Consider the following 12383-nt stretch of genomic DNA (forward strand, 5'->3'; position numbering starts at 1 on the left):
TCTAAATTTTCTTTCGTTCTAAGTGTTGAATCCATTTCCTCTAGAAAAACTTCAACATTCTAAAAGTGTTTAAACTTTATTTTTCTTTTCAGGTGTTGTGCTCATTTCTTCTGGCAAGACATCAATATTACAAAAGTGTTTAAGAAGGTTTTGTATAACTTGATTGTGAGTTCTTGTGACTAACAGGAATAACAGGGCATGTCAGAATTGACGACAACGGTGACCGGGACGCAGATTACTCCGTGTTGGACTTGGACCCTATCACGGGCAGATTTGAGGTGGTAGCACATTACTATGGATTGTCCCGCAACTATACACCCGTTAAGGACAAGACTATCCACTGGCCTGGAAGCATGGAAGGACCACCTCCTGATGTGCCACCCTGTGGATTCATGGGAAACGATCCAGCGTGCCACAGCAATGGTATTCTTAGTCAAATATATTTCTGAGCTTTTTCAATTCTTTTACTGCCTTCTATATGGAAGCTAAGCAGGCAGATACTCCATATCGAATAGCTATCTCCACTTTGTTGTCTTACCTAAAGCGATAACATGAAATTAGCGGAAAAACGCTGAATCATATTCTAAATTATGTTCTTTAAATTGTTTTCCCAGTCCACACCTGTGGAGTAACGGTCAGCGCGTCTGGCCGCGAAACTAGGTGGCCCGGGTTCGAATCCCGGTCGGGGCAAGTTGCCTGGTTGAGGTTTTTTCCGGGGTTTTCCCTCAACCCAATACGAGCAAATGCTGGGTAACTTTCGGTGCTGGACCCCGGACTCATTTCACCGGCATTATCACCTTCATATCATTCAGACGCTAAATAACCCAGATGTTGATACAGCGTCGTAAAATAACCCAATAAAATTTAAAAAAAAATTGTTTTCCCAATTAACTGCAATAAATATTTAATGACTTAGAAATATGTTCCAGTTTGTTTCATAACGTTTTGAAATCATTTTTCCATTTGTTATTAAGATATTTAAAAACAATTTAAACAATAAATAATTTATGAAAATCTTACACATACGTAATATTCTAGAGTTGAATAGACAAATGACTATGTTAAAACCGAACATCATTTTAATATTATACTGTACAATGAGGTGAAACTCTAACGAAAAGACAACATAAAATACAAAACTGATATTTTACTTGGTTTACCTTGTAAAAATACCTTTCTTAATACGAAAGGCGAGAACATTACTGTATTTCTCAAATATGTTTAAATTAATAACGGAAGTATTTTTAAATATTGCTCGTTATTTCTATCGAGATAAATAAAAAATAAAGTAGTTTGTATATTATCGTAATGTGTATGACAAGAATTGTGCAGAACGGAAGGAAAATTACTACATTCAGGTATGAATTCTTCAACTCAGAGGAACCAAAAGTCTTAACATGTTTTTCCTTCGTGGACGTTTTTCTTTAAATATCTTTAAGACGCAATTTGGAAGGAAGGCCTCTTTTGTTTTCAATTCTCTACCCTCTGAATTCCATAGTCCGAAACAGAAAGTAACTTAACAAAACGCGATGGACTATTGTGAAGTTCTTTAAAATGTAATTACGCAGTGTTTTGCACATTATTTTTTATGGAAATTAAAAAAAAAAAAAATATCACTAATGGTTGGGCGTAGGGAAAGAAGTTAGTTACCCTTTCCTCATAACAACATGATTATAGGCTATTATTGGTGTGGAAGAAAGCATTAAGTTTTCTTCCACACTGCGGTATCATAAAATAAGCAACAACACACGAAAGGATTCGGTTCCAAAGATTGGCTTACTGTGCTTTAAATGTGCTTTAACATTATGTATTTTGTTTTTTTAATTCATGTGCCATATTTTCTATTTCAGTTGCTTTGTGTTTGTGTTGTTTTAAGCTGTCATTTTAACTTGATTTCAGTGTCATCTGGCGAAAAGTCACTGTATAACCTGTAAGTATTGATTATGTTTACATTCCTGAAGCTTGTTTTAAATATTTGATGTGCTTATGGTCACATCATACAATTTCGTTTAAGAAAAATAACACATTTTTATGAATCTTGAATGAGAAAAGTTTTACAATTCCGAATAACGCAATCTAATGATTTTATTTTCTCTACAAATACCATTAATTTAATCTAATTTCGTGTACAAAATATTCAAAATGCAACTTAATATAGATTCATAATCATAAGTTTCCTTCGTTTGCCTTCATATTTTAACAATGATTCATTATACAGGGACATCATTTTATTTTTACTTCAATTTTTATTGTACCTGAGTTTTTGAATGTACTTCACTCCCACCCACTCTACTAGTGAACTTGTAACCGTTCTCCACACAGAACCAAGCGTATACAGTCAAAGTCGCCTTACGGTCTTAGTAAACACAAACAGTAGTTAGTGAGTATAGTACGTTCCAGAAATATGTTCGCTTTCAATACTGAATCATATTCTCGCACAGGTATTGTCGTCCGTTTGCCTATGTCGCGTCCGGTTTCCCTCACCCATTTCTGCCCGCCCCTTTGTGGCTGGGCTGTCTTAGCTCTTTTCTGAAAACAGTAATTTCTGTTAGGAATTGGACGTCTACGTAATATTATACAACTGTTTAAAATAACGTAAATAAAAAGGCCTCGTTAAGTAATTAACTGTCATGTGATTTCCCCTCTTTCTACGACCCTCGACAAAACCACTTGAACGGATAATAAATAGCATGTCTGAATAATTTTATCTTTTCGGATCGGACAGAAGTGAAGATTGAATATACAGTACGTAAGGTACTCTTTTATAGAGTAGGTACAGAATTATTTCAACATGAGTTACTAGTACGAAAGACGAAACTGCTAATTGGAATTAGGTACAATAGTCTATAGTGCGATAATATGCACAAAAGAACTGAAGCCTGTATCGAAATGAACGGCCATCATTTTCAAATATGTGTTTAAATATCCATATTATGATTATTTTTCAATTTAACTTCTTTCTCCATATTGTACGCTAATGTGCTGTAGACAGTATAATATACACTGCATAATGAATACGTCCGAACGGACAGCTCAGTTCGTGAGTAAAAACACTTATTGTTAATATTTTACTGTATTTTGATTAAAGAAAACCCTAATGAAAATTATCAAACTCAAAATTGCGATATTTCCTACTTTACGTAAATGGATGAACTACTTTTCATCCCTCCTATACCTAGTAAAGTGATTTGTTTGTATCTTACGCCAGTATCATCGAACTCCAGTGGAAGGGGGTATCAAACGGTGTTTCCGGTTCACAACCTTTAAGCCAAAGATATAGCCAGGTTAATATTAGAAATGTTAGTAAAAATAAAATGATGTCCCTGTACATTACGACTATATCTTCATACAATTTTATTTCTTTCTTCTTCCTTTGTCGGTTTAATCTCCCCCTTATTCCATCTTACACACAAATGCGTGTAGGGGAAGAAGAAATCACTAAATCACACAGTAGACATTTCACAAGTGCTGGCCTCCCTGACCATAAGATTTATATGGCACATTTTTTTTAACTTTATTTCGCTGTAAAACTAACGAGAACTTCTGAAGTGTTCTGTCTATGGTAAGTACATACCTCATCAAAACAGGCTTACAGATAAAGAGAACGTATTTTTCTTTATCTTTCGCGGTATATTATACAGGTATCTGGCATGCTTTTATCTGTGAATGTATCTAAATGTATCGTAGTAAGTACCATTAGTCTGTACCTTAACATTTTGGGGCGTGTTTGTAAGACATCATTTACTATACTTTTATATCTCGAATTGTAACTTCAAACTAGATTCTCCTTCAAAAAAAATAATGGATTTCATTGTAGTAACATTTGTCTCAATGTCAACTAATAAAAAATTATCAAATAAATGTTCTATTGAAAAACAACCTCCTAAATCTACAGGCTGCCATTATAGACAAGGTAAAAATAATTTCAATAAAATAAGAAAATGAGACCATAATTCAATAAGTAAATGAGGTTGATGCTAAATAATTAATTCTGTGGCCGGGAGGAAAAAGGTCTTAAGTAAAATTTTTATACTTTTCAGGAGAGCAGTAGAAAGATTGGAATTGGTGTCAATTATAGAGTTTTTTAATTAAGAGGTTTTCTTGGATATTATTTGTTCATACTTCTTCTAAAATAGGTAATGTTGTTCATTTAACAATTTTCTTGATTTTTTTTTCTAAAAATAGCCGCACTTAAGCCCTTTTAAGACTAGAATTCTAACTGAGTAGAAGGTACTATTTAAACATAAGACCTTTTTCATGTCAAAATAAATTACAAATGTATTGTATTATATTGTATTTATTAACATTCCATGGTATTCATACATTGCTTACAGCTAGAATATGGAACAAGTCAAAAAACTTCATACTATTATAAAATCTTAATTCATAGTCACAGTCTAGAAGATATATATATATATATATATATATATATATATATATATATATATATATATATATATATATACAGATGAGATTTACAATATAGTCTACTAGTACAACACAAAGTTTTAGTATCAATTTCATGAAGTCTTATTGAATGTCATGAATTCACCTACAGAATAGAAGGCGTGAGAAATTAGGTACTTCTTCAATTTGGCTCTAAATAATTTTATGTTTTGAGTTTCATTTTTTTATATCGATAGGAAGGCTGTTAAAAATTTTTGCTGCCATATGTAAATTATTAGGAATGTAAAATAGATCTTAAACAATTATATGACTGTTTACCCTGGTACTTAAAGTTTTAAAAGGAAATGGCATCAGTATGTGATAAAATAGCTAAAATACAAGTTAGACCTTTTTAATAGGGAAGCACGGAAATTAAACATGTGATGTTTGTAAGGAATAAAGTATTAAATATTCTTAAGTCCTTTATTTTGTGTGTGCTCGATTCAAAAAGTATTTAGGAGTCTTATTTGACTTTAGCCGTTTGACCAGATTGTAGAGAATTATTTCCGCTCAGAAAATATAAAAATCTTACTTTCACAAAATATTGACTTAAGACCTTTTTCTTCCCGGCCACAGACTTTTAAGTTCATCAAGTTTAAGATTTCCTTAAGTATAGAGGTGATTCCTGAAAATTCTAATCGAACCCATAGACCCATAATAACCATGTTACGGATGTTCCTCATGGATAGATCGAGACGCCTTCATTTATCCGCGAACTTTTGGGATGTGGTATCTCGTGAGCCAACCATTAGCCCTGTTACTTCTATCTTCTGAAAGTGGTATTTCGATGTATAATATGGAATTGAAGACTGATACATGTTTTTCTTTTCTTGGTTCACCTCTTCTGGCAAATTAGCGGGGGATTCTTCATTTCTCTCGAGAAAACAAACACAAGCTGGCTAGCTTCATGTCTCATAATGCCTTCAATTTTCTTCTCATTTTATCCCTCAAGCAATGTATTAACCACATCTCATAATAAGCTGCTTTGTTATAGTTACTCATACAAATAATAACTTCCCTTTTCTTCCAGAAGCATACGTCATGGTCCTTTACGCATCATTTGCCTTCGGTATTTTCCTGTCATTTGCTGTCACTCTGACCTGCATTGCTTACAAGTAAGTTATAATACGGTAATGCGAATTTCTAAAAGTATATTTTCTCTAACCTCTGAATTCGGCTAAAAACTAATATTATTATTATGATTATTATTATTATCATTATCATTAATATTATTATTACTTACTTACTTACAAATGGCTTTTAAGGAACCTGGAGGTTCATTGCCGCCCTCTCATAAGCCCGCTATTGGTCCCTATCCTGACCAACATTAATCCAGTCTCTATCATCATATCCCACCTCCCTCACATCCATTTTAATATTATCTTCTCATCTACTTCTCCCCAAAGGTCTTTTTCCCTCCGGCCTCCCAACTAACACTCTATATACATTTCTGGATTCGCTCATATGTGCTACATGTCCTGCCCACCTCAAACGTCTGGATTTAATGTTCCTAATTATGTCAGGTGAAGAATACAATGCGTGCAGCTCTGCGTTGTGTAACTTTCTCCATTCTTCTGTAACTTTATCCCTTTTAGCCCCAAAGATTTTCCTAAGCACCTTTAACCTATGTTCCTCTCTCAAAGTGAGAGTCCAAGTTTCACAACCATAAAGAACAACCGGTAATATAATTGTTTTATAAATTCTAACTTTCAGAATTTTTGACAGCAGACTGGATGATAAAAGCTTCTCAACCGAATAATAACACGCATTTCCCATATTTATTCTGTGTTTAATTTCCTCCCGAGTATAATTTATATTTGTTACTGTTGCTCCAAGATATTTGAACTTCTCCACCTCTTCAAAAGATAAATTTCCAATTTTTATATTTCCATTTCGTACAATATTCTCGTCACGAAAAGACATAATAATATACTTTGTCTTTTCGGGATTTACTTCCAAACCTATCTCTTTACTTGCTTCCAGTAAAATTCCCGTGTTTTCCCTAATCGTTTGTGGATTTTCTCCTACCATATTCACGTCATCCGCATAGACAAGCAGCTGATGTAACCCGTTCAATTCCAAACTCTCTCTGTTATCCTGGACTTTCCTAATGGTATACTCCAGACAAAAGTTAAAAAGTAAAGGTGATAGTGCATCTCCTTGCTTTAGCCCACAGTGAATTGGAAACGCATCTGACAGAAACTGACTTATACGAACTCTGCTATATGTTTCACTGAGACACATTTTAATTAATCTAACTAGTTATTATTATTATTATTATTTTTATTATTATTATTATTATTATTATTATTATTATCATTATTATTATTATTATTATTATTATTATTATTCGGTATTCCCAAGAAACTATACAATACCTGTATAATACGATATACATAAGTATAAAGAGTAAGAAAAGATTTGCTATACTGCCACCATTGGCTGCTTCGTGATTAAGTATAAATATACCAACACACTGTATGTGTTGTAATACACACTAATGCTATGATCTTGATTGTAACATTCGCTACTCACTTCAATGAACATCCCAAATGTTAGTAACGACGCCACTTGATGGTTCACTTTATTTATACGGGCTATTCCATATGAAATCGATCAGTAAAAAACCTCGCATTTTTTTAATACTCTAATTTTTCCCAATTTATACAAGGTGCTGAGAAGAGTGCATTTTCAAAAATATACTATCGAAAGTCAAACGGTTTTCGTACTATTGAGCGACAAATTTAGCGTATTTTATAAAAACAAGCCTCTTTCAGCGCTCAGAACTCTGGAATCATTTACTGCAGAACATTGAACGGGAGCTCATTTTGAAGCTGACATTTGGTAGATTATGTTAAGAAGTAATCCTTATTTTTATTGTACACAGAGAAACAGATAATCTGATTTTACTTACTTTTAGGCTTTTTGCCAGTTTGTAAAAATGTAAAAAATATTGAGAAAAAACCTTGCATTATTGAGAGGGATTCAGCATTGTTTGCTTAGTGGCTCGGCAATAAGTTTCGAGGGTATTAAATAAATTATTTTCACACGCCTAGACTTGAACGGCGCAGTACCGCACGCACTGGCCGAGAGCTGAAGATAAGCGAGCGTTGGGCGTCATTTTACTCCTGTGTTTATGAAAATGTGTGATAAAGCTAGCCCAGCTATGTGCTACTAGACGAAACATCACGTGTTTGTCTCCTGGCCTTGCTTGTCTCGGCTAGCTCCCGCCTCATAGTCAGCTGGTTACTTCACGCGCGTACTATTTATTTTCTTTACTTGATATTTTCAATACTTTCTTATCAACGGTGCACCAGTAAAAAAATAAGTGTTTATTTGTACTTTCAATGCGGAATCTAACCATATATTTTAAAAATATTTTTTCTTGGGCAAAGGCGTCTTAATGAGGAAAAATCTAAATTTCTCGATTTCCATAAAAAGTAAGATAAACTGTTTACATGTCAATATAAACTTTAACTTTTCAGCATCAAAATAAACCATGATTTTGATCATTGGGTGAAAGGGTTTCGGAGCCACAACAGTTTAAAGTTGCTAATTTTATGAAAATACGATAAATTTAAATATTATTAATTTAAACACTATGAAGTTCTGATGCCTCAAACTTTGCACAAAGCATTGTATCACAGTTGTCAACGGAGAGAAAAAGTTTCATTGTATTTAAAAATTGCAAGGTCAATTTTCTCTATATTTCGGTCGATTTGAGATGGAATAGCCCGTACACACATTTATACATCATGTTTATAGCGATGTCGTATGGATTGCAGGCGCATGCAAGTAACAGCTGATTTGAATAATATGTCCTGGCGTGTGCGGCCAGAGGAAGTTTTGCTGGAAGTTGGGAAGCCATTTTCATCCATATTAGGTCTTCAGAAGAATGAGGTAAGCAAAGCTTAAGAAAGATACACTAGCTTACAAAACAAGAACCAGCTATTAAGATTGTGAACTAAGTAATGATAATTATGGACTAGAACTCACTTAAATATTGGTTTATTGATGTAAGACGCTTACATATAGAACAGTTTAGCTTAAATACAACATTAGATTAGAATAAATTATTAGAGCTTTATATAAAGTATTTTAAAGTGTATTAAGCGTATTGGCTTCGGCATGTCGAAGATGGTGCATGTTTTATCAGAGATTGCATATAAATTATTTTAAATAGATATTCTAGTGCCATTAAAATGTGAATTTGTACAAATAGTCATTGATAATACAATTTTTAGTGGTATTCTGTTGTTTGGATTTTAAGGATTGCAACAAATGGTGGATTTTTAGTCTCTTTTCCATCACGAATACATAATATGAAATCATACTATATGTATATGTATATCCCATTTTTATATTTCTTAATCAATAGTTTTATTAATCATAGAACACATCAAAATAACCGAGGTTAAAATTGAATTTTATCACCATTTATTACTGAACTGTTGTTATTGGTATTAATTTAAAATCTGATAGCAGTAATTTTAAAAAAAATAAGAAGAAGAAATGCTGGCTGAGAGAATGTGCATAATATGAATTTCATATTATATATTCAAGTATAAAAATTAACTTCTCAGTAATTATATTAATTTAAGCAGTTCGTCTGAATTAAAACTGACAAATAAGTTACGTAAAATTCTACATGCAGTGCACTGAGTTTCTGAATCTAGTTTTCTAAGTAAAATTCTGCTGTAATTTCAGGCCATTTCACATTTTAATGTACAGTACTGAACAAAATTAAGGATGAAAGAAGGAAATGTTCTCTGCTTCAAATGGATTTATAAATGCAAGAACGAATGCTATCACAGTTGAAAATTTATATTTAGGCCTGATACAAGATAATAGTGACTCTGCACTACTAGGATTCTAAATTTTTCAACCTTTATGATAAACACTGGAATTTATTTCTTACTTATGAGTAATATATTTGATTTTCTTTATTTACAACTAAACTATACCAAAGTACAAATTTAAAAAAATATATCTTTACCACACATCATTTTAGTATAGATGCTCATTGTATACGTGGACTTGATTTTATTTTTTAAATAATGTTGCTGAAAGTATCGATCCTTTTTTAGGCTTTTATTTTGCCGTAGTAATTTTAATACAAATTGAAAACTCCTACACATTCCTTAAATATTTGAAATATGTTGTCTATTCTTAAGGTTCATAATTAATCCATTTCAAGCACTGAACAGATTAACACAGAAGAGACTTTAAACCTTACATTTACGACAAATTTCAACAATGTGGAATAACACGTCACTTTCTACGTGAATACAACGAACTTATTTTTGTGTATGAAGACTGCAAATGATTATATAAACGAGTAGTTCATATTGTGTTTGTTTATAATTTAATTACTAAAGTTAAAATGTACTTTCAACAAAACAATAATCGAATCTGTAAGCACTAAAAATTTGTTAGTAGAAGCATTCTTTTATACTGAATACTGCAAGTGAAGGCCAGCATATAATATTTCGTATCAAACCAAGCATAAACAAGACAGAAGTCTATTCACTATCTTCCAGTTAAAGAGTAGACCTACTTTCAGAAAAACAATTTCAGAATTTGTAAGCACTGAAGGATTTGTTAGTGGAAGCATTATTTTATACTGAATACCTCAAGTGAAGGCCAGCACATAATACTTCGTATCAAACCAAGCATAAACAAGACAGAAGTCTATTCACTATCTTGCAGTTAAAGCGTAGATCTACTTTCAGAAAAACAATCTTAGGATTTGTAAGCACTGAAGGATTTGTTAGTGGAAGCATCTTTTTATATTGGATACTGTAAGTAAAGGCCAGCACAATATTTCGTAACAAACCAATCATAAACAGGATACAAATCTATTCCCTAGCTTGCAATATTACCCACAAGTCAATTGGGCAACTAGTAGCTACTTCTGCTTCAGGTTTTCTAAATTTCGACTACTATACCTCAGGTCATAGAAGTGACATATTATTCAACAATGCTGAGAATTATGTAAATAATTTAATAAAATTTATAACTACTAATTAATACTTAGAATTTTTCAAATGTTTCTAGACAAAGAGGAGTTCAAGATTACTGCAGTATATTGCCAAATAATTTGTAACATTCCATGATTTTCAATTCTAAATTGTATTAAAAATCACACGTTGATATTGTTCTTTAAAATAAATTTAAACATAGAGCTGCAGTACATTTTGGACAACCTATATTTGAAAGGTCTATTAAAATATCATATTTCATTGCATAATTCACTAGAATTCCTTTACAAATGTTACCTCAAAATGTCGACTTATTTTTGTAAAACATTATTTTTTAGAATAAAATAATCCTCTGAAATCATTAACCATATTCATAAAGAACTAAAAAAAACTGAGTTCCTACAGGATCTTAGTTCGTCATTTGTCATGTACCACAATTCACTTCAATTGCGTACTAAATATCTGATTTTTCTCACAAGTGAAATAGAAAGGGACAAATTTGAAAGAATGTGGATCAGCGAACTCACTCGTATATACTATGTCAAATTTACTAATGACATGATTTCATATAGCTAAGATTTCATAAAACAATTCTCATTTAGAAACTCTTTCCATAAATTTGCTAAGAATACTTAAAATTTGAGTTTCTAACAAAATGTGTATAGGAAACTTTTGCGTGTTTTGTAAGTAATGTATCATGTCAACGTCACAATGACGTATGAAAGTGACGATGTGAATTATGCAAAGAAATATGACAATCATATAACATAAAAATCCTTTTCAGGCTTTCCTGTTTCTCTAGCCATATTTTTAATTAACGTATTTGTTACTGTCTTAGAAGGGCTATCTCGAAAAAAAAATGACATAAATAGAATAAAACTTCATGAATTGAGATGCTGTTAAATGTTTGTTGTAACCCTTGAGTTAAACTATGCAATGCTCTGGCAAGTTGAATTTGCTTTTAAATGAGAATATGACATATTATAAGCTGATTTTAATACTATATCCTAAATACAGTTAAATGCACGTCCAGTATATTAAAAGATGAGGTAATCTATTTCATCTAGACCATCGCTTCTAATGCTATCTCAGGATAATCGTTAAACATTGTTATCAAGTTTGTGTAATGCTAAAGAGACATAAGTCAACTTTTTTGTGTTTTATGTTCTAATGTATGGCATATGTAACAAAGGCTAGGACATTTAGAAATGCTATAACAAACAAGAAATAAAAAAATGTCATTACATTACTACATCATTTGTTTCATTTTAAGCCCCCTCCTTGGAGATATTCACTCTTTACCATGCGCTTGGTATGTACTACAGTCGCATAAAATTGAAAATTAATATTTTGATATTTAGTAATATTTTTATTTAATGTAAGAATATGAAGAAGTTAAAACTACTTATTATTTTTTGCACAAACATCTTTATAAGGATCTACTGAGCATGTTATAAAGGAAGAACATTCTAAAACTTAAATCTGGCAATATCAGTGTCATCTGCATTCACAGAAAAATTGTGTAACAGTATAAAAATGTTCAACATTCAAGAAAAATACTGCATCACGTCTCCTATTTTTAAGGAGATTCTAAAAAAAATGCTTAAAAAATTTCTTCCGATATAATATGATTCAAATACTAGAGTATCTTGAATAATATTCATTATTGAAAGTTTAAGCCTATCATCTATATTTCAATAATCCAATACAGTTTCATACGATATTAAAAATTGTGCTTTAACAAAATAGACAGTACATTTCATCACAAATTGGTAAACATATTCATAAGTATGCTTTTATGAGCTAAACTACAGCATACACCGTCAACTTAATTCAATTAAACTGCATTTTCTAATTAATTTCAAATAAATAAAACTATAACATTTATACACCTTAATCGAACAGATTTAACACTATATCACTTAGATATGCAGGGTTAGTTAAAAGTCCCGCACC

At 31.8% G+C, this 12383-nt stretch overlaps 1 protein-coding gene across 2 annotated transcripts in view; it reads left to right on the forward strand.

Annotated features, from left to right (window-relative positions):
* The window catches only part of LOC138696927 (atrial natriuretic peptide receptor 1), a 125410-nt gene that overhangs the window by 82261 nt on the left and 30766 nt on the right, over positions 1 to 12383 (forward strand). For both annotated transcript variants that reach the window (XM_069822421.1, XM_069822422.1), the window contains exons 9-11: positions 187 to 423; positions 5477 to 5561; positions 8232 to 8346. In XM_069822421.1, the coding sequence (XP_069678522.1) occupies positions 187 to 423; positions 5477 to 5561; positions 8232 to 8346 (437 nt within the window). The remainder of the gene's footprint in view (positions 1 to 186; positions 424 to 5476; positions 5562 to 8231; positions 8347 to 12383) is intronic.

This window comes from Periplaneta americana, chromosome 3 (genome assembly GCF_040183065.1).
Source record: "Periplaneta americana isolate PAMFEO1 chromosome 3, P.americana_PAMFEO1_priV1, whole genome shotgun sequence".
In the NCBI taxonomy this organism is placed as follows: Eukaryota; Metazoa; Arthropoda; class Insecta; order Blattodea; family Blattidae; genus Periplaneta; species Periplaneta americana.